Raw genomic sequence first — 23,038 nt, 5'->3', positions numbered from 1 at the left:
TTAAATGATGTTGATTCAAATTAAATTCAATTACATTATCATGTAAATATCTAACCTAAATAAATAGTTTAGCAAAAAAATTATATAATATAAAATTTTAATCAATTTTGAACGAACTAAAATAATAAATTTAAAATAATGATTAGTTCATTCTGAGTATATCATAAGTATATATTAACAATATACCACTTATTTTAATGTTATTCTGATCTGATTTTATAAATATATACTATATATTATTTATGATTATACTAGTTTTATAATATTATCGCATTATATAATAGTTTGTATATGTGATTTATTATATATATATCACATCTTATTTACATTTATATTAGTTTTATATATTATTCGTGAGATATAATACTTTTAGTTTATGTTTTATATGATATATATCATATATTATTTACAATTATACTTTATAATAATCTATAATAAGAGTATGTCTAAAAAAATTATCTTTTTGCATTTGCTCAACAACTAGAACGTTCAACGTATACCCAAAGAAAATTTCAGATATACCCAATATCCATATGAAAACCCTCGTTATGAAAAACCCTCGTGTGATGTTCCTAAAATACTTATTGTTCAATCTGATACCTCAATAAACCCTAAGATATAACACATGCAAAATCACATATTAGATTATGTTGCCTATTCAAACTAAAATCTCTAATATATGTACCAAATGCAAACTGTGTATAGAATATATACAAGCTAACTTTGTATATTTCGGCCGTCGGAAAATAGATGAACTAGTCGATCGTTTTATAAAATCTTCACCGTCGAAATCGTTTAAACGCTTCAACTTCACAGTCGAAAACCAAAAACTCGAATCACTTCCTTGACTGTCGAAAGGACAATGATTTAGTTGAATATGGAAAGTGAGAAAACTGTCAAAGAACTTTCCTATTTGTTATATTAATATAATATGTATATTGCTTGGAAAAACTACCTAATGAGCATATATGTAAATTAAGCTTATTTTTGTGTAATATTGTGATCAATTTAGTACATTTATATAAAATTTGATCAATTGTGTTTTTGTTGTAAAATTATACCGTAAATTAAGCTATATGAGTTAAAGATTCTTTATTAAAATTGAGAAACAAATATAGTCTAACATTCTTTTAATGATTAAATTTGTTATTTTTTAATTTAAAGATGTAACGATATGAAATCTATTTTCGTAAAAGTTTTTGGTATTTTTTGGTGATAATCTTCCACACATATCAAAGGAGAAAAAGACTAATAAAGGCATTGGCTTCGCATCATCAAGAGAAAACGAAAGAAAAGCCGCGCTGTTTGTTTATCCACTTGTTTCCCTTATTATCCTCATCAGTTTCAAGTTTTGAACTCAACAATGGCGACTCTCACCTCTTCCATGCAGGCCAATCTTCTTTCTGATCACTCCTTATCTCCTCCTTTCCATTCTTCTTCTACCGTTTCTTACTTTCCCGCTTCCTTCTCACTTCACTTCTCTGCGCTCAAAGTTCATGCCCTTTCTTCCAATGCTTCTGCTTTCTTCAACTCTTGCAAGAACTTTGGAACCATTGAGACTGCATCCCGTAACCGTCATGCCTCAAACTCTTTCAGTATTCGGATGACCTGGGACGGCCCCCTCTCCTCTGTTAAATTAATTGTTCAAGGCAAAAACTTGGAGGTATTTTAGCTTCATTTTTGTTCTACAAGTTTTTCTTTTCATCTGTCTTCCTACTATGCTTAATTGTTCGCGTCTTTAGCAGTTTCTATTTCTTCTCAAGTTTGATTCAGTAATTATTATCATAATCAATAATTGTCACTTGGCTGCCCCCACAAAACTCTCTGTCTACCTGTTTGGTACCCCATTCTCTATGCTATTCCAATCACCATATCTCTTCACTCAAACCGTAATTTTATTTTCTCCAAGTTATTCTGCTAATTTCTGCCTCATTTCTTCAAATATCTTCCATATCAACCATTCATATCCCTTCTCAATTGTTACTCTGCACACCCTCTTTGAAGTGAACGCATCGCATAAGGATTTCTCTATCATTTTTCAGAATCTCCTAATTTCTCATCCAATTTTGATATTCTATATTTTCACTTATTGCAGCTAGAAGATTTTTCTTTCGGTCAGAGAATCGGGTGCATTCACTTTCTTCTATATCAGCATCTTAACTCACGGGTTGACTCAAAAGCTTAAGTTGATGCATTTGAGGAGAAAATAACATAGCAGTGGTTTAAACTCAGACTCCTCTGGATTAGATACCATCTTAAATTACCCATTGAGCCAAAAGTTTAACTTGTCCATGGGTGACATCAAATTTCAAATTTATTCTTCTGTACATTCTCATCAAACACAACCATTTTCTTTCATGATTATCAGTTTCCAGGAAACACACAATGGCTACTTCATACTTCTCAATTTCAAACCTTATCTGCTCAAGGGAATCCTTTGTAAAATTGGATCACGATTTCTATAGGCCTCTATATTTTTCACTTAATCCGAGCCAGACAACTCAAGCTGTATCATCCTGCTTAGTTCTTGAACATGATACTGATAGAACACTAGTGTAGATGTTTTTTATTCAACTTGGTAAAAGATACTTCAGTACAAAGACAGATTGATAGATTATTAATCTAGAAATAAAACACAAAATACAGCAGAACAACACAAAACAACACACTCAAACAACAAGAACAAACACACTCTGTTATCCTCCTCTCAAGCATGAACATCACACTCACAAATTGAATTTTTCCTCTCCACTCACACTCTCCTCTCTCCATGTAAACTACCCCTTCCCTCCTAAATAGCTATAAGATTCAGTAACTACCCATTAACTTAAAACTACCCCTTCACTTTTGCATTCTCTTTCTTCTCTTTCGAGTTCCATTTCTTCTTTCTCCTACTATATTGCAGTATTATGGGAAGTCTAACATTACACTCCTCCAAAACCACCTTGTCCTCAAGGTGAAAGTCAGGACATTGGTGTTGAAATTCATCACAGTTCTCCCAAGTGGCTTCATGCGGTGGAAGTCCCTTCCAGCTGATTAAGACCTCCCAATTTTCTGTTGTTGGATTCTTCTGGTACACTTCCTCTGGTAGGGCCATCCATTCATGATTTTCTGATATATAAAGGATAAATGGATGTGCTGTTGAATGCTCTCCTATCACCTTCTTTAGATGAAAGACATGAAATACCGGATGAATAGCTGCTGATACAAGAAGAGCCAATCTATATGCCACTGCCCCTATTCTCTCCAGCACTTCATATGGCCCAAAAAACTTGGGAGACAGCTTCTCATTCCTCTTTTTTTGTAAGAAAACTTATCTATATGGTCGTATCTTAAAAAACACCATGTTTCTTCATCTTCTCTTTTCGAAGATGTTCCTTCAAAGCCCCCAAAGCTATGGCCCTATCTTTGAGTTGATGATCAAGAGTTTAGTTGGACGTCTCAGATTCTCCATAATAAATCAACAGTGGTGGGGAGCTCCCATAAACAGCTTGGAATGGTGTAATTCCGATGGAACTACGATAGGTAGTATTGTACCAATATTCCACCCATTCTTTTGGTTTCTCACCACAAAAACATCTTAAATATGCTTCCACACTACAGTTGACTACCTCTGTCTGCCCATCCATCTGTGGATGATAAGATGAACTTCTGTTTAACTTGGTGCCAGCCAAGCTGAATAATTCACGCCATAAATTACTCAAAAACACCTTATTCTGGTTTGAAACAATTGACTGTGGGTATTCGTGTAGTCTAACCACCTCCTTCACAAACGTTTCAGCCACAGATTTGGCTGTGTAAGGGTGCTTCAAAGCTATAAAATGAGCATATTTACTCAATCTGTCCACTACCACTAAAATTACTTCATACCCTGCTGTCTTGGGAAGCCCATCAATAAAGTCTATAGTAATATCATTCCACACCTTGTCTGGAATCTCTAATGGCATAAGCAACCCAGCTGGAGATAATGTTAGACCTATTCCTTTGGCATATGAGACACTCATCACAATATTTTTTAACATCTTGCTTCATCCCTTCCCAATATAACTCCCCCATTAGCCTTTTATAAGTGCGTAGATACCCCAAATGTCCCCCTAAAACAGAATCATGATAAGTGTGTAATATAGTTGGCAGCAATGTGGATGATTTAGAAATTACCAGCCTACCTTTATACTTCAACATTCCTTGGTGTAAAGTAAAATCTGAAACATCAGCTTCATTCTTTTCCAGTTCTGCTACAATTTCACTCAACTTTGGATCTTTTTTCACCTCTTCTTTAACAACCAGTAGGTCAATCTAATCAGGGGCTGTAAATTGATTTAGATGCACAGTTGGTGGCATTATAGACAAAGCATCTACTGCTGTATTTTCCTTTCCAGGCTTGTAAATTACCTCAAAGGTATAACCTAGCAATTTGGCTATCCACTTCTGGTGTTGGGGTTGAATCACTCTTTGCTCCAGCAAGAACTTCAAGAACCTTTGCTCTGTTTTAACTATGAATTTCCTCTCAAGCAAGTAGGTCTCCACCTTTGTACGGCTAACACTACTGCCATTAACTTCCTTTCATACCCTGGTTTTGATCTCTTAATGACAAAGATGGCTGAAATAAGCAAAAGGTCTATGTGTTTGGATCAATACCACCCCAACTCCAAAACCTGAAGCATCTGTTTCGAAGGAAGGTTGAAATCGGGTAATGCTAATATAGGCAAAGTCATCATAGCTTTCTTCAAAGCTTCAAATGCCATATGTGATTCCTCCGTCCACTTGAATGCTTCTTTTTTAAGTAGTTGTGTCAATGGGGCTGACCACAATTTTGCACAATGAGACCTAGGAAACCCCTAACTTCCCTTACATTAGTTGGAATTAACTTCCTGTACACAGCCAAAGCAGCCAACACATGTAATAAAAGACTGCTGCCTCGGAATTTAGTTTGGCTCTATATGTCTACCCCTAGTTATGGAAGTATTAGGATTATTAGTATGGTTATTAGAAGGGGCATACTAGTAATTATCAAAGAAATATAAGTGGGAGAAATATACTATTGAAAACATGCAAAAAAATGAAATGATAACAAAGTTTAATAAGGTGCTCATCACACTGAACTTGCCTACTAGATGCAGATAAAGAAATTATCTACTAATACTTGCTTACTTAATGGTCCAAACTCTGTTGCTTCAAAGTGACAAGATCACCTACTAACTATAAATTCTAATATCTATTTCTATAAATTATCCGAGTTTCAGTTACTCAATTTATGGTAACTCAATGTTTAAATTTTAATTTTTTTGTATGGCCTTGAATTCCTATTCCTTCTCAATGAAAGCAGTTTGTTTCATAAAAAAATGTTTAAATTTTAATACATCAAACATTGAGTGGATTTATTTTTAATTGTGCGAAAAACTAGTTGACTGAAGCAGTTAAGAAGCACGTGGAAGAGAAGGTTGGCAAGGCAGTCCAGAAGCACAGTCACTTAGTTAGAGAAGTAGATGTTAGACTTTCAGTTAGAGGGGGGGAGTTTGGGAAGGGTCCAAGGATTAGAAGATGCGAGGTACTCTATTACTCCTTTATTTTAAATTTATCCATATGAATTGAACCCTGGTTCTTTTCCAAAAATGTTTGTGTTTATGTAGGTTACTTTATTCACAAAGAAGCATGGAGTTGTACGGGCAGAGGAAGATGCTGAGACCGTATTTGCAAGCATTGATTTGGTATCCTCCATCATACAGAGGAAGTTGAGAAAGATTAAAGAGAAAGATTCAGACCGTGGCCGACATGTGAAAGGATTTGACAGATCAAAAGTAAGAGAACCTGCACCCATAGTAGTTGAAGATGAGGAAGAGGAAGTTTTTCAGGAAGATGGTGGAGAAGTTATTGACGAGGTTATTCCTTCAACCTTTGGGTTTTTACTTCGAGTTCATTTTGCTGTATAGTATATACTAATCATTTAAGGTGATATTAGCTTATAAAGCTCATGTATGCCATGCCTGTTAATTGTTTTCTACATGTCAAAGCTTATTACTAGTGTCAGAATTACTAAACCACATCTTTTCTCATTTAGCTATTGAAATCCTTGTATTCTAAGGGGAAAAAAACCACATCAATTTCGTAGTTTATTTTCTTGTTCCTTTCCAGTGATTAATATTGGAAAATTCTAGATGCAGTATTTGAACCATGTGCAAGAATTTACTCCTCGTAGGAGTGAAGAGTGGAAAGAAATGCATTCTCAATCCTGATTTCCTCCCTCTGATGTGCTATTTTCAACTGAATTTGGCTCAAACTCATCCTATTTTTATTTACATTATAGGATTGATAAGCTAGTTCTTTTATTTCATAACATGATATCCTAGATGAACATTGAAACATTGGAATTTGGACCTTACAACTGTAAGAAAGTGGGCCTCCATGATTCGTAGGAGTCTGTTATCTGTTATTTATAACTGAGCTGACATTGTGTTCAACTGTTATTTTATCGACCTTTTGCTCTTAATTTTTGTTGTCCATTCCAATGTACTTGATCGTTATAGCTTTTGGTTTACTTACTGTTTATTTTGTTTACCTTCAATTTTGGTTGGAAGAAGCACTTTTGATATTCATCCTTTCTGGATGACGATCATGTGTCTTAAACTGGAAGCTCGTGAATATTATGCAGACATGGTTAAAATATTACTTTTTCCTTTTCATGCCAGCAATATTATTCTTTGGTATCTCATTACTCATTTTTATCTTGATTTCAGATTGTTCGGACAAAATACTTTGATATGCCACCTTTAACAGTTGAAGAAGCAATCGAACAACTCAAGAATATTGACCATGATTTCTATGGTTTCCGGAATGAAGAAACTGGTGCGTTGGTTTGATTATTACAATAATGTTGTTTTATGGGACTCTGCCGTTTATATCGTAGCTTATGTCTTCATCTGTGGCTCAGGTGAGATTAACATCTTATATAAAAGAAAGGATGGAGGATATGGACTTATTATCCCAAAAGAAAATGGCACAGCTGAGAAATTAGAGCCTGTGACAATTGAAGCAACCAGAGAACCATCCTTGGCGGAATGATGGGAATTCACGGAGGAAGTTTCACGTTCAAGATAGCTTACCACTGTTACCTTTGCTTAAAACTTGAAAACTTCGACTTCAATATGCATCTGAAGGCCTTTCTTGTAGAGAGTATATAGATTTAGATTTGAGGCTATTTGGTGATGAAGACAATATTGGAACGACAAATGAGTAACAAGTAAAATAAGATGCAAAATATTCTAATGAACGAATGATTCAGCTTGCTGGGGTGTTACCATGAAAATATGTTCTAATGAAGAATGATTCAACATGCATCTGAAATCTATTACCACCAACGGCGAAACCTCAGCCCTAATTTGGCTTATTTTTTCTGAGTTAATTTTCAAAAACAAAAGCAAATTTTTCTATATATATATATATTTTCAGTATATGAGTTGTTGATTGAGAAATTCAATCTCCATCGGTTTTCAAATCAATGATGAAATTAAGATTGGTTGCATTTAGTATTTGAGATAGTTAAAAGTTGTATTTAGTATTTGAGACTAATTAAAAGTGTGTGTATAAATGAAAAATGGAGTTATAAATTGACAAATTTTAGGGAATATTATATTAATCTCATTCAAATAATTATCTATTTAATTCTTATTCAAATAAATTAATTATCTCATTGTTTTTTAATTTGAATTTTTATTTAAATTAAATAATCTATGTGTTTATATGAATCATATTCAAATAAATAAATAATTATTAAATTATAAAAAGTTTATTGGAATAAAAAGTAATTAATTATTAAATTATAAGTTTATTGATGAATTTATGTGAACACCGACTACTATAAAATCTCGTTGCGGTGCCAAAAAGACGGAACTCGCGCATTTTGTTCAAGCATGGCAGCTAACTTCTGGACTTCATCGCACTAGTATGGTCCTGCTTAACTGATTCTTACAGTTTTTATATTTTGTATAATTTTTTTGTTATTTATTTCTTTGTGCGAATGTAACCTGCAGCAAACAACTCCTGGACCAAGAGGAGGTCGATGTGGTGCAATCGCTCGATAAAGATAGGGGCATCACTCTTGAAGACTTCAAGCTCATTAAGATGCATATGGCTAATTGTAATTACCCTTTTCCTGTCTTCTTTTCTTTTTGATTAACACATCTCTTATCTCGTAATGGTTGCCGTGTTTTTTCTCCCTCGGTTCTCGAAATTGAAGTTAAATACGCAATAAGTTTCTCTTCATTTCAAAGTAGTTTTGTTCTTTGGACTGACATTTTCGAGAAATATGTAACCGATACTGGGCGATACCCCATCTATCTCCAGCCCAACTTACCCATGTCAAAAGGTAGGGGCAAAAGAAACAAAAAAAAAAAAAAAAAAAAAAAAAAAAAAAAAAAAAACAAGAAAAGAAAAGAAAAGAATAAGAAGATCAAGAAGAAGAAAAAGGGTTTTTTTTTTAAAAAAATATTATTTAAGGAAAAGAAAAAAAAAGCTTGGGAGGTTTGCCGCAGAAAAGGAGGCTCTTTGGTGGAAGGTGGTGGATGCTAAGTTTAATGCCTTCGAAGGCGGTTGATGGTCCCTACCCAATAGGAAGAAATCTAGAGAGCCTTGGAGAGACGTTCTCAAACTTAAGGATGTGTTGACTTCCAGAATTAAGCATTTTCATGTATAATGCTATTACCAAAATTTGGGAAAATTGATTGATGCAAATTGGTTCTATTTCAATTACTTTCCCCAGACTTTATGTATTCCTCAATAGCAAGGGTCAAGAACCTTTTTATTGGTAAAGTTTGGAACCCTCCAAATGCTACTTGGAACCTTAATTTAAGAGCAAATCTCAGTGGCTTGGAGATGCAAGATTGGATTTCCCTTCTAGATTATCACACAGTCAGAGACTTTGCATTCAACCACGTTGATGATAAAGCAAGTGGACATATGTTGGTTTTGGGATTTGTCATGAAATTTCCATAGTTGTGAAAGAAAATGGCTCTGTATCGAATAATTCCAAAAGCCATTTCGTTTAATCTAGCTAAGGATCAAAATCTCTCCACACTCTTAAAGATTCTATATTTTATCCTAGTTCAGAATTCTTATGCAAAGAATGCACCACTGTGGCCACGAAATGAAATAATAGTCTCTGAATCTGATCCAAAGAGTTAACACCCCACATAAGACCTAAAATGGAAAGAATTTGACCTTCTTGTAGGCAGATAAGGGTTACACAGAAGACTCAAAGAAGGATTAGTGGACAAACCATCCCTTGGAGAGATCTCTTCTTTATTAGTTTGATTTTTCTTTTCAGTCTCTTTAAGTTTTTGTCAACGAACATTTTTCCATCTTCTCATTTACCGATGAGAAGTTTGTTCTTGCTAAAAACAAAAAAAAGGGAATAGGTTGTTCTCTGATTCTCGTTTTCTTTTGTTTCAGATATATTGAAGTTGGCCCAAAATGTGAAAGTTAGACAAAGGTAGCCATGATTTGCCCATTTTCTTTTATGATATCATTCTTTGTCATAATGTCATAGGATCTTGTCTACAATTGCGTTGAAAGTGCTCAAAATATCAAAATAAAAATATAATTTATGTCTTATGTTTTATGAGATGGGTAGAGTTTCTAACATTGAAGCATCAGGTTCAATTGCATTGGTTTGCTTCTTCAATGTGAGGCATGTTTGGAAGGTTCATGCCTTCCCAAAGCACGGAGGCTTGTGCTTAACGCACCCTCTGCACTTCGTTTGTTCTTATTTTTTAATTTTCGAACTCCTAACCTAAACCATGCATTTAGGTTATTACTTCAAAAATATTAATTATTTTTTAACACAAACGCACCAATGCCGCCATTAGCACGTCCTATGCCTCTTCAATTGTCTCTCTCTCTCTCTCACACAGTCACTCTTTCTCTTCTCTGAATCTCTCTGTCCCTCTCAAGTCTCATTTTCTCTCTTTCTTCCACTTTGGTTTATCTTTCTCTTTGATTCTGTTTTCCTTGTTGAATCTTGGGAAGACTAAGTATGAAAACCATAGATAAATCTTTCCAAATACCTTCAGGAATAGGTAATGGGAAGTAAAGACCAGTATTTTGTCGCTGTCCTTCGGCAATTTGTGAACCATCTTTGAACAAAGTTATGGATATTCCTCATTTGAAGTAAAAAATGTAGAGAATGTAACAACTTCGATGTTGGGCTTAGTTAGTTGGTGGTTGTACTTTTGGTTTTCTTTGGTGGTTTTTGTAGTAGCCACTATTTTTTCAGTATTTGAAGGAGGCATGTCTGTCGAAGTTGTTGGAAAGCTTATCTCTATTTGGTTGTATTTGTAATTGGTACCTTCTCTTCTTTTGGAAGTTTGTATCTTTTAGAGTTTTTCATTACATCAACGAGAAGTTTCTTGTTTCAAATTAATTCACGTATTCAAATAGAAATTCACCTAGCTTATGTGCTTCTTCAGGGAGCAGCATATGTATTCTTGATCTTTTATGCATTCTGTATTTATTTTTATACAGTTATCTCAACAAGCAAGTTTTTCTTACGACTTTCAATCATATTTTCAGGGTTGTTGCAACTGCTATTACATATATGAGACGTGTTTACACCAGGTACAGTACAGTAGAATTTTGTTACAGAATGGGAATGTTTTTGTTCTGCTGGCATGGGAGTTTCGTTACCTGCCTCTTGTCCTTCCTTTGGTTTTTTGGTAATTTATGTTTCTGTGATGATAGATAACTCTTAACCATTGGCCAATTAGTGCTACTTCTAGAGCCATTCCAAAAACTTTTCAACTGCTGACAACTATGTTTAATATATATATATATATATATATATATATATATATATATATGTATGTATGTATGTATATATAGTGTATATATTTCTCAAGGCTGGACAAATTATTACCAATTCATCAATGAAGGATGGGCCAATTCATTCCCTCATCATTTCCATTTTATTAAATCCATATATAATTTCTAAATCTTAGTCTTTCAATTTTTTATGAAGCACATTAATGAAGTTGTTTGCAATTGTTTTTTTTTCCAGAAAGAGTATGACAGAATACGATCCACGATTAGTGACTCCAACCTGCCTATATTTGGCTTCAAAAGCAGAAGAAAGCACAGTGCAAGCTAGACTTCTAGTGTTTTACATTAAAAAAATACGTAATAATTTTTTCTCTGACATGCTATAATTTAATTATTTGCTTCCACTCAATAGAACATGTCCTTAGTAGCTTGCGAAAAGCTATAACCTGTGGTTTTTGCCCTGCAGAATCTGATGAAAAGTACAAGTATGAGATCAAGCATATATTGGAAATGGAAATGAAAATTTTAGAAGCCCTTGACTATTATTTGGTGGTATTCCACCCTTATCGTGCATTGTCTCAGTAAGTAATCATATTGTTATGCACAGTTGACTATTGTTTGGTTGCAGCCTTATTTGTGAAGGAAACTTAACTTTTTATTTTTTCACTGATAGAATAGAAAAAGTTGAATTACGAATTTGGTCTGAAAAACCTAGGGTGCATCTAATAGGGGTCCCGACACTTCCATAGATCATTGGAAGCCTCACACATAGGAATTTCGTGCAATGATTGGTTTTAAATTAAGAAAGTTATTTGAGGCTTTTTTTTTTTCTATTAACAATTCATTCCTTGCTGATAAATACTTGCTGCAAATGGAAGATGGAAAAATTTTAGGCGGTCTCAGGTCAAATGGGAAATTGATGAATCTTGGTTGACTCTATCTAAAATTATATTCCTTGGGACAAATAAGTTGTCCATCCTAGAGGCGATAACTTTTTGACTATTTGTCAAATTGTTTTTGAACCATTTTCTTCTTCTCCTCTGGATTCTTGCAGCTTCTTCTCCCAGAGTTCTCTTCCCGTTCTTTCTCGCTTGCAGTCTGCCATCCATTTCTTGATTTGCTCCCATGTCCATAGAGTTTCTCCTCTTTTTGCTGCTTCACGTTTATGATCAGCATTCTGTTTACACAGCCACTCCCATGTCCATGGTTTTTCTTCCCCCACTGCCAAACAAATTAAAGTAGTACCCAAGAAAGAACAACCTTGATACCAATTTGTTATGTACCCAACCGAGCAAGGAAATACTCAAAGACACAAAGAACAAATAAGAACACCAAAAGATAGAATTATATGAAAATATGCTATAATATTGTAAGCAAGCAACAATATAATGTAACCCCTAGCTTTTCGAGAGGGCTAGACTCTTCCAAATTCACTCACAAGGAAATCCCACAAAAGAGCAAATTTGTCAAACCATGGCATTTTGCTCTTTTTTGTTTTTGTTTTTCCCCCTCCTGTTTAGTATGTTGATTGTTGACCAAAGACAAATGCGAGTAGCCCAATAAGCACCTCTGAATTAAATCTTTTAGAAAACACATACTTAGACTTCAATCTTTTTGGTTTATGCTATTTTTTCTTGTCCTTTTTGTTAACTTTCCCTTTCTGTATGCCTTTTCATATATATTTAGAATCGTGCTCTTGTTTATCCTAGTTCCTAACCCTTCTCCCCCTAAAAAAATGGCAGGTTGCTCCAAGATGCAGGCCTGAATGACATAAATATGACTCAATTGACCTGGTAAGGATTTTATGGATGCATTATTCATGTAATGCTTCTTAATGCTTCTTATCATTTAGCTTTTTTTTTCTTGCACTTCTTTGTTTCAAAGTTTATAGAAGTTTGAGTGAAAAAACTTGGACCACCGTGGTTTTCTTATGTGCAATGTACCACAACCTTTTTCCTTTTGTTGTCCTTATAGATAAGTTTTAGCCATTAATTGCAAGTACTATGTGATTGCTATAGAAGTTTGAGCATAAAATCATGTATGCAACTAAATGTTGTTAGGTCAGGCGGGTTGTCTAGTGAGATTAGTCGAGGTGCGCTTAAGTTGGCCCCAACACTTACGGATAGAAAAAAGCATAAAAACATATATACATTATTTAAAATGTACTAGGACTACCAATTATTTTAGGGTAGTTCTATCAATAGTTTAGTTTATGAGTATTTTTGCGGGCTCATATGTGCTATGAGCAATAAGTGGTGCGCACATGCCACACGCAAAAGGTGCTTTTCACAATTTCAAATTTTCAAGTACGGGAAGGTCGATTTTGCAAAACTCGCTCTAATCGACGAGCATGTTAGCCGAGTAAAAGTCAAAAGTCGTGAACATGTGTCGCTATATGATGCAACCTCACTCATGTTTTGAGAAAAAATGGTTATATTTTTTGAAACGGAGACAAGCCTATTTATTAATAATGGAAAAAGAGACTAATGCTCAAAGTACAAGAGAGTTATACTAAGAGCAAAATTAGAAAAGAAAAAAAGCATCCAAACAAACTACCAATACAAGGGAAAAAAAGGACCAAAACAAACAATCGCAAAGAACAAGCTAAAAAGATGATAACCAATAGAAAAAATGAAACTAAAATAGGACCAAAACGAAAAGATCTGAATACAAAGCATAACGAAATAACTCCAAGATGCAACCGGCGATCTCAAAGCTATCATGCCAAAGTAGTCCAAAACCTAGAAAAGGCACAAAAAAATCTTTCAAAATATCAGCATCAACAAAAGGTTGTACTTCCTTTTGCAACACCTCAACACCCCATGTTGATCTTCAAAGACAAAGTTTGATGTTCCAATTGAAAACACATCCCCCAGACGAGTAGAAGTATTAAAAATATTCACCAAAATATTTCTCCCGTAAGCCACTCTAATAGATTCCAACACCTTTTTCGACCATAACATGATTCATGATGAACAAGATAATCTTAGAGAATAGACTTGAGAAATATTAGAAGAGCAACCATAATTTCTGCAATGAAGACTTCCAAAGATGAGATGCACGAAACATTAACATTCTCTCCGACTTCTCTTTCTACTTTCTCTTACTATATTGGAATAATATTGGAAGTCTAACAACATGGGAGGGCTGAACGGCTAATTAGGCCAATATTTGCCTTCTTTGCTTTTCAAAAGTGCTATGTAAGGTTCCTTCACTCCTTTATCCATAAGATGGCCTTCTACTAAACAATTTTTCCATTGATTGTCTCTTCCACTAGTTTTAGTTTTTTGTCCATATGCAGCCTGTTTATCTGTCAAGAACCCTCCAGTCAGCTGTCTCTTTAAACCAAGATGATGCCACAATCATTGACTAAGGATGGCAGATCCTTAGGCAATTCCAAAGGTACTTTGAAAGGAAGGGTGACGGCTTCATCAAATAAGGCATTGAGGTTTTCCCCTTCAATTTCTGCATTACCCTTGTGATCAAAACCCTTCAATTTCTGCATTACACTTGTGATAAAAAACGTTAAAGAAACCCAAAGGCTCCTCACTGTTGACACTAAAAGGTGAATCCAAGGTCTCAATGGGAAGCTTTTCAGAGTAATTGGTAGCAAGACAAGGAGAGCCTTGCATCAAATTTACTTTAGAGTTAGAGTTGGGAAGTTTCAAATAATTGAATTGCTTGGTAGGAGAAACTGAGTTTACTGACCTGATGAGGCAATTAGAGGTCTGAATTTTGGGAGTTGCATACCTCCAAAAGGTATGGATTGCATTATGAAATAGATGGCTAAGAACGGTGAATCCGAGAAGGGGCTAAAAGTGGAACTTTGAGAGCACAACCATCATTAAACTCAAAGGCTGTCCATAAGTTATTGAAGGATGTTTGCTTCCGAATATAATGTGAGGATTTTCGAAGCTTGAAAAAATTTGCTACATTTTGCTGATAGGCCTTTTGTAGAATCTTGAAACTGAAGGGAGTGGAGATGTGTTGGTCGGAAATGGAGAGAGTCGTTGGGTGGGAGGGGAAAAGTTTTCTTTAATTACTTTGGAGCATATATCATAATTATTCATGATACTATTTAAAGAAGCTTTATCTTTTTTTCTCTCAATAAATCTTCAGCAACTGAATTACAATTACTCTTAATAGTAATTAAGTGGGCCTTTGTTTCTTTATTCCTCTCACTTGTGGCTCTTCGTCTACTGGAGTTTTAAAAGCATAATCAACAGACGTGGGCCCTGCTGCCAATTTGCAACAGATCTTGGGTTTGGCAACATTAAAAAACGGAGACTGTTCAGATGCCCATGCAATTAATTCACTATCAACCCTAATTAGACCAAATTTACCTTTAGGGCTCATACATGTGTGTTTGTTCAGTATCCCTTCATTAGCACGATTATAAATGATTTCATCCACCTTCCAGAAAATTCTTTATTACTAAGAATGTTACCTTCTGTGAGGATCGAACCTTCTTTCCCGCTAGCCATCTTTAGGGAGACAATGTGAGTGAAGTTCTCATTGATATTTATGTCCTAATTTGAGGGGAAGTGCTAGAATTTGTGGGTGTTTATGGAAAAAATTATTTATGGAAAGACTTACCATAAACCTTTTTTAAAAAAGTTTTTCTTTTTTGTGTGTATTCTATTTAATCTCCCCTATTGTACCTTTGTAAATCATTAGAAAATAATATGAATAATAATACTGTGGTTTTTCTTTCGATACTCGGATTTTCACGTAAGCCTCGTTTTCGTGTTTATTGCTTTCAATAATTTATCCAGATGTAGATGAGAATAGTGCTTACGGAATGACTTTACTGAAAAAAAAACCCATTAGTTTCCCGTGACCAGTTTCTTTTATCTTCAACATTGGATAATCTTGTCCTTTCCAATGCTAGGAGAGGTTGGAAATTAGAGATTTCAACCTCCAACAATCTTCTGAAATTAAGAGACCAAGAGGTAGGGGAAGTGGAAGTGTCCCAATGTTCTGAAATCGAGCCTTTTCGATTAAGGGCAATTCTGTACAACGTCGGGAATCTAGTGCAGTGTTTCTATAATCTAAAAAAGGCATTGGTTTTATTGTGGTTATTTTTGTTTGCTTTTAACTTTTTGAGTAACTATCCAATTGTTCACGTACTTTTTAAATTTTTAACACTTAATTGATAACTGAGGATTTTTAACACTCAATTTGTATAGGGGACTTGTGAACGACACCTACAAGATGGATCTAATTCTTATTCATCCACCCTATTTGATAGCTTTGGCTTGCATATATATTGCTAGTGTGCTAAGAGAGAAAGACACAACTGCATGGTTTGAAGAACTTCATGTCGATATGAACGTGGTGAGTCTATTGAAAGCTAAATTATGTGAACGTGGTGAGTCAATTCAGTTTTTGTTGTTAGGATCGTGCATTGAGTTTGTTGGCTGCTGTAATTTTTAGAGAGAAATTTCACATTATTTATAACTGAGGATTATACCTTGATTGAGGAAAACCTAGGGATAATTTTTCAAAAAAGTGATTAGTAAGAGAACACCATAGAGAAGCTTCGAGTCTAGTTGATTCAAACCTGATTTTGTCTTTTTTTTTTTTGTTTCTGAAAATGAAGTGATACTTTTTATTGAATCAATGAAAAGAGAATAATGTCCAATGAGACTAAAATAAAAATAAACAAAACAACAATGAAAGCAATCTAACTTAAACATAAATCTTGAACAGAAAAATATGGGTGGAAGGAGATATCCTTAAAGGAGGACCTTAATGGAAGAAGCTCTGACCTGAGCAAAATCAAAACACTCTCTTAATGGAAGAGATTTATCCTTAAAATCCACTTATTTATTATTTTGTTTTTTAAGGTTAACGAAAACAAACTTTTCATTGATAAAATGAAAATGTCAATGAAAAGAGGTTAATCCTCAAAATACAAGGAGATACAAAATAAACTTGAAAGCTAGGGATCAACAAATACATTTGGATATTTCAACTAGGTTTATGCATCCATATCACCCTCATTGACCTGTTGACTCAAAGGGATGTACGGAATGCATATGCTTCCACTGCCAAGTCTTTCTTTGATGAAATGCCGATCAATCTCAACATGTTTAGTTATATCATGTTGAATAGGGTTGTTAGCAATATTAATAGCGACTTTATTATCACAAAAAAGCTTCAATGGTGTCTCACATTTTTTATGAAGATTTGACAGAGCTTTCTGTAAGCGAATTTCTTCACATATTCCTAAACTCATAGCTCTGTTTTCGACCTCAGCACTGCTCCCGGCCACAACACTTAGTTTTTACTCCTCCAAGTTATAAGATTGTCCCAAACAAAGGTACAATAACTGGACGTAGACTTTCTGTCAACAAAAGTTCCTGCCCAATCCGAGTCAGTATATGCCTCAGTGAGCTTTCTGTTTGTTTTTCTGAGCATCAACCCTTTACCATGTGTTAAATTTCAAGTATCTCAAAATTCTGTTGACAGCTTTCATGTGCTCCTCATAAGGAGCCTGCATAAACTGGCTGACAACACTCACAGCGAAGGAAACATCAGGACGAGTATGGGATAGGTAAATTAATTTACCCACGAGGCGCTGATATTGTACTTTATCAACTGGAACTTGATCATTGGAGTTTCTTAGTTTACAATTGAATTAAATAGGAGTGTCAGCGGAACGACATCCCAACATATCTGCCTCGGTTAGCAAATCAAGGGTGTATTTTCTCTAGACACGGAGATACCTTCTTTAGAACTGGCCACCTCCATTCCAAGGAAATATTTCAGATTTTCTATATCCTTGATTTCAAATTCATCACCCATTCTATGCTTTAGTTGACTGATTTCTACCTGATCATCTCTGGTCAAAACAATGTCATCCACATAAACTATTAGAACAACAATCTTCCCTGTGCTGGACACTTTTGTAAAAAGAGTATGATCAGAGTGCCTCTGACTGTACCCTTGGGACTTGACAAAGGTAGTGAATTTGTCAAACCATGCTCTGGAAGACTTGTCTTGTGTCTGTCAAGAGTACCATCTGCTTTGTATTTGAGGGAGAACACCCATTTGTATCACAGTTTTGTGTCCCTGGGGTGAGCACAAATTTCCCAAGTTCTATTCTTTTCGAGAGCCTTCATCTCTTTCATGACAACATTTTACCATTTAGGACACTCTAAAGCAGTGTAGATATATTTCGATATTATGGTAGAGTCAAGGCTTGCTGTAAAAGTTCTGAAATGTGGAGGGAGATTATCATAAGAAACATAGTTGCAAATGAGATGTTTAGTACAAGATCTGATACCTTTTCTCAGAGCAATGAGAATGTCAAGAGAGGGATCGGACAATTTCTGTCGTAGGGAGGAATATGTCAAATGGTTTTCTAGAAATCAGTTGAAGCACATTCCCACTATTATGGAAAGCAATCTGAGTTATGCAAATAAAGCCAAACAAAAAAAATGCAACGTGTCTATCACAAAGAAAGCTTCAGGGGATTGCAGTAGTTCTGTAGCGCTGGCCAATACAAAAGTAGCAAAGGTTGCCCTTGTCCTTCCTCAAGTTTGAATACCAAAAAGCAGAAGCAATGGGTAATTAGGAATTTTGAAGTTATCCCAATTAATTTTGAAAACCTCTAGATCGTTTCTGCTCTTTGCCTTTAACGATTGGAGGAAGATTCGAAAAATGTTAGACAACTATTTTCTAGCAAAGATAGTTATCAACCTTTTATTTGATGAGAATGCTCTCTTTAGTCTTGACCAAGGCTCGATAAAGGATCTCATCAGTAATGAAGGAAAATGGCAGGCGATGGACTATTTTCATCTAAAATTCAAAAGATGAGATAAACACAAATTTAGTGGGTTGCTCACCATGAAAGGTTATGGAGGATGGCTCAAAATAAAGAACCTCCCTTTGGATTATTGGAGTGGGAGAACCTTTGAGGTTAGGGAGGATCATTTTTGGGGACTTGAAAGCATTGCCATGGACACTTTAATTCTTACCAACTGTAGTGAAGCTAGGATTCAAGTTAAGTAGAATCTTGTGGATTTGTACCTTCCACGATTGAGATTACTGACCTAAAAGGGAAAACATTTTTCTGAACTTTGGTGATTTCAAATATTTGAATCCTCTCTTTTCTATAGGTGGTACTATTATGGTTAGTGATTTTTAAAAATTCCACACCAGCCTTTGATTCTCTCAACAGGTCAGTAACCGATTCTCCTGCTCCAAATTTTTTCAATTTCTCCAGTTTCATGGACCCCAACACAATGGTAACGTTATTACGAGGCTCCCCTTGTCATTCTGTTGTTTCCACCAAGAAGTAGATAGATTTGGAGATAGACTCACCCTTCAGTGTTAGTAGTGAAGAGCCAACGGGCTTGAGGTGTCCTGATCATAAGGCTGCTGCGGAGATTGAAGGGATGGATTTAAATGTTCTTTTTGAAGCTGATTGTGCCGCGTTAGTCGATGCCCCTTGGTCTTCCCCTCTAAAATCCTTAGATTTTCCGAAGGACTTGGTGTCCATAGTCAAAGATTATGGTATTATTCTGGTTTGAGCAATTTAGGATGTATTTCCATCTCTGCAATTTTGTTACTACCACAATTAAAGGAATCTAAAATGGAAAGATTTGAGCTTTAGGGTCATTGGCTGGTACTTTCCGGTGCTCTTTAAGTCTGTAATCTAATGATTACTCCTTTCAAGTTCTATAGTTTAAACTAGGCTGTCTTCTTTTTTTGATAAGAATAAACTGGGCTTTCTTCCACTAAGTTTTATGATTATTATGTTACTGATCCTCCAGCATCTTCCATATTCCGAAGTTCTACCGGTCCGCTGGTTTTGGGAAACCAGTTTTTTCTGTTTTTGGTTCATTTCTTGTATTGTTTTTTTTCTTCAGTTATTTTTCTTGCTTTTTTGGCTGTTTTGCACGGTTGTAATTGTTGTACCAAGAGTTTCTTTTGGTCTTTGGATTTTTCTTGTTTTAAGATGTTGGCACTAGTACGGATACGTCTTCTGATCCCCTCTCTTTTTTTCTTCTCTATTGTTCTTATTGTATAATTTTCTTGTACTTTGAGTTTTACATTAATAAAAAAAGCTTGTCTCCATTTCAAAAAGAACAAACAAACCATTCTTCAAAAATTAAAAAAGGAAAACCAACAAAATATTAACATCTAAACCATTTAAATGAAATCAGTAAGTCAGTAGTTTGAAAAATTAAAAAAAAGATTAAAACTTATCACAGTTGGTGGTGACCACAAACCCAACCGATAGGGAAAAAGTAATATAGAAAAGAAACGTTCAAATGGAGAAGAATAGGATGATCTGTTGAAGAAGTGAAGAAGCATTGCTCGGTTCTGAAAACTTGAAGAGGAGTTGCTCAATTCTGCAACCTTGATGTGGAGTTGATCATTTGTGGAAGAAGACTCCAAGAATACGTCGTACAAGCGGAAGATATCGAAGGGAGATGAATCAAGAAGTTGGACAAGTGGAGGAGATTGGAACAAAAGCGAATTCAAGCTATCTGGACAAATAGAAGCCCTCTAGTTCAAGCAAAGCTAATGCTGAAGTCTTCAAAATCCTTGCTGAGAGTGCACCAAGCTGAAGCGAGCTGCTGATTCAAAACGGTTCAACCAACCCATTTCTTTATCATGGTTGGTTGAACCACAAATCTGCAAGCAAAGCTTTAACCATGTTCTCCCATGAAAGCCTAGATTTTCCCATAAAAGCTGCTGTTCATTAAGGCTGAAGGTGTCTCCAAAGGCCCAAGCCACACGAAAGATTGAAAAGAGTTTCCACCAACCATTATATTTTCTTAATTTCCTAAACCCTAAAGTGTTAAATTTTTTCATGCCAAAGCGAAATACTCCCATTTATGAAGTTTTGGGTTTATAGAGTTTTATTAGTAGTAGGAAAAAAAGGAATTTATAAAATTTTATTACAAATGGGGTAAAAGGGAAATAAACCTAGAATATTATCCAATTAACCCCTATTCTTTTTGTATTATTCTACCCTTCCAAAAGGAAAACCCATCCTCGAGTTTTTAGAAAAAATGAAACATCCAAGGAATAAAATAAGCTCGTTCAATGGGATATGGCCGTCCTACATCTTAAACAAAAATATTTTGAATAAAAGAACCCCTAAAAATTATTTGGAAAAGAGAAGGTTTAGGATATGTGGGTTGAGCAAAATAGATTGAGACAATCATGGGTTGGGCTTCATGCGTATCACTTTCTTCTTCATCATGCTTCAGATTGGGTCGCACAATCTTCAGGTTAGAAGTACTAAAGTTTTCTTCCTTTACGCTCCCAAGCAATCAATTGAAAGAAGGGTTTTAATGTTTTTTTAATCCATTCGTACGTGATCGCATACTTCTTCAATCATTATTCTGTCTAAATTGTTTCCATTTTCTTCAATTTCCGTTATCTTGTTCAACAAAATAGATGGAATTTGATAAATGCTCTTGCATAGGAACATTATACTCACTTTTTTTCTTATTGCAGGTCAAGAATATCTCAATTGAGATATTGGACTTCTATGAAAACCACAGAACGATAACTGAGGAGAGAATTATTTCAGCTCTTGGCAAGCTACCAATGAAGTCGTGAACGTGAAACAGATAGTAGTTCCTTAAAAAAATTGTCATATCTTGGCAAGCTAGGTTCTAATATGTGAATACACAACGGTTGTTATCTCAAGGAATTTGTCCCAACTCTATGCTTATCAAGGCTCATGCGTAGCCAAGGAATAAAATCTGGATGGCAATATAGTGAACAAGATTTTGGCTATATTATATATCGATAAAATATCAATATCGACGTGTATTTTTATAAATGAAGAAATTTATTAAAGTTTGTAGTTAAGATATGTTTGCATGAAGTTGCCAGAGAAACGTACATAGTGAATTCTCTTGATTGTGCCTATGCTTGATTTTAAAAAGCGAAGTACGTGATAAAGTTGGAGTCTGGAAAGAAAACTTGTATCTTCAAAAGATCTTGAATCTTTGAAGGTGGTGATCGGCTTTAAAGGAACTTCAAATTTCGAAAGTGGTGGTCGACCTCAAAGAAACTTCGATCGTTGAGGTGGTGGTCGGCTTCAAGCTCTAGTTCTGAAAAATTTTCTTGTATTTTATGTCCATGTTCAATTGAAAAACTCCCTATTTATAGGGTCGGTGGGCTTTGTTGATCTAACATCTGACTAAATTTTGAGTATTTTTTGGATTGAATTGTTTTCAAGATCCTCTGTTTTCGATTATCTAATAAATCACTTAATGAAAGTAGATTGTCTTTCCATTCATTTCAAAACTTCGACGATCCCTTCCCGAACCAAACATGAATCTTTCGATTCATTTGGCTCTCACGCTCAATTATTGCAATTATTTCTGGGAAATTCCCATATATCTTTTTGAATGTAATGAGCCTATCCTCTTTTCTCTATTCATATTCCACAAAGAAAAATAAAAAAAAATATGGATCATTAATCCAAGACCCGAATATTCGGAGGACTCTTCTGACCAAACAAACAATTGTAATTGAACATTAGTCTAAATAAATATTTAATTATATAAAAATAATTAACTTGATGTAATAGTCATAATGAATACTACGTGATATCATCGTAATCGACTAATTTTATGTCTTTAATTTTAATTTAAAATATATATCAATCTTTAATTACTCTTAAATTCAATTATTTGTATTTTTTTTTGTTATTAATTTGGTAAATGACCTAAAAATTTGTTATTGGTTAACAAATATTTGTTCAATGTATGCCTCCTTTCAAGATTGATCTACTCATATACATGTGGATTGTGCAGATGTGAATCTTGAAAAATATAAAAATATAAAGTTAAATCAAAGATATTTTATTACTCAATTTGACACATGAAACTATGAAATTACTACATGAGTTTGAAATTTTACTTTGCTGAGGTCTAGTTTGTGGATGCACCAAAATTTAGAATATGACCGATTTTTAAATTGAGATAAATAGGATCCTTCAATCTTGAGATAAAATTGAGACTACATCTTTGATTTAAATTCGAGAAAAAATAAAAATAAAAGTTATATATACATGTTAATGTAAATTGAATTTTGGTATGACTTACCAATTTTAATAATTTCAAATGTGAAATACGATATTTATCTTCAAAGGATAATATAAGATAATTGAACTTTTTTTATTAAAAAAGATTTTATAAGATTCCAAATCCAATATGTTAACTAAAGCTAGTTATGGGTGATATCTACA

At 34.5% G+C, this 23,038-nt stretch overlaps 2 protein-coding genes across 4 annotated transcripts; both read left to right on the top strand.

Annotated features, from left to right (window-relative positions):
* Positions 1 to 1,244: 1,244 nt before the first annotated feature.
* Positions 1,245 to 7,334, top strand: LOC101209143 (ribosome-binding factor PSRP1, chloroplastic). Its single transcript, XM_004147280.3, has 5 exons — positions 1,245 to 1,663; positions 5,405 to 5,548; positions 5,631 to 5,879; positions 6,735 to 6,843; positions 6,929 to 7,334. Exons 1-5 carry the CDS (start codon positions 1,364 to 1,366, stop codon positions 7,057 to 7,059), a joined length of 933 nt encoding a protein of 310 aa, XP_004147328.1. The 5' UTR covers positions 1,245 to 1,363; the 3' UTR covers positions 7,060 to 7,334.
* Positions 7,335 to 7,788: 454 nt separating this feature from the next.
* LOC101209882 (cyclin-C1-1) lies at positions 7,789 to 22,025 on the top strand. 3 transcript variants are annotated; one of them, XM_004147283.3, is made up of 9 exons: positions 7,789 to 7,939; positions 8,028 to 8,134; positions 9,445 to 9,484; positions 10,564 to 10,608; positions 11,048 to 11,166; positions 11,276 to 11,390; positions 12,552 to 12,602; positions 15,999 to 16,146; positions 21,292 to 22,025. In XM_004147283.3, the coding sequence occupies exons 1-9, from the start codon at positions 7,908 to 7,910 to the stop codon at positions 21,394 to 21,396; spliced, it is 762 nt and encodes a 253-aa protein (XP_004147331.1). In that variant the 5' UTR covers positions 7,789 to 7,907; the 3' UTR covers positions 21,397 to 22,025. The 3 variants fall into 3 exon arrangements, with proteins under 3 accessions (XP_004147331.1, XP_031736853.1, XP_031736854.1); XM_031880993.1 differs by having other exon boundaries at positions 7,871 to 7,939; positions 15,999 to 16,180; XM_031880994.1 differs by lacking the exons at positions 7,789 to 7,939; positions 9,445 to 9,484 and having other exon boundaries at positions 8,022 to 8,134.
* The last annotated feature ends 1,013 nt before the right edge of the window (positions 22,026 to 23,038 follow it).

The sequence above is a fragment of the Cucumis sativus genome, chromosome 2, assembly GCF_000004075.3.
Source record: "Cucumis sativus cultivar 9930 chromosome 2, Cucumber_9930_V3, whole genome shotgun sequence".
Lineage (NCBI taxonomy): Eukaryota > Viridiplantae > Streptophyta > Magnoliopsida > Cucurbitales > Cucurbitaceae > Cucumis > Cucumis sativus.
This window is presented reverse-complemented; position numbering and strand designations above follow the sequence as displayed.

Excerpts from the sequence above, each read along its gene's own strand:
- LOC101209143 (XM_004147280.3), top strand. The coding sequence starts at position 1,364 with ATGGCGACTCTCACCTCTTCCATGCAGGCCAATCTTCTTTCTGATCAC. Across the intron at positions 1,664-5,404 it reads TTCAAGGCAAAAACTTGGAG|TTGACTGAAGCAGTTAAGAA; the intron begins GTATTTTAGCTT and ends GCGAAAAACTAG. Across the intron at positions 5,549-5,630 it reads CAAGGATTAGAAGATGCGAG|GTTACTTTATTCACAAAGAA; the intron begins GTACTCTATTAC and ends GTGTTTATGTAG.
- LOC101209882 (XM_004147283.3), top strand. The coding sequence starts at position 7,908 with ATGGCAGCTAACTTCTGGACTTCATCGCACTA. Across the intron at positions 11,167-11,275 it reads GTTTTACATTAAAAAAATAC|AATCTGATGAAAAGTACAAG; the intron begins GTAATAATTTTT and ends TTTGCCCTGCAG. Across the intron at positions 16,147-21,291 it reads TTCATGTCGATATGAACGTG|GTCAAGAATATCTCAATTGA; the intron begins GTGAGTCTATTG and ends TTCTTATTGCAG.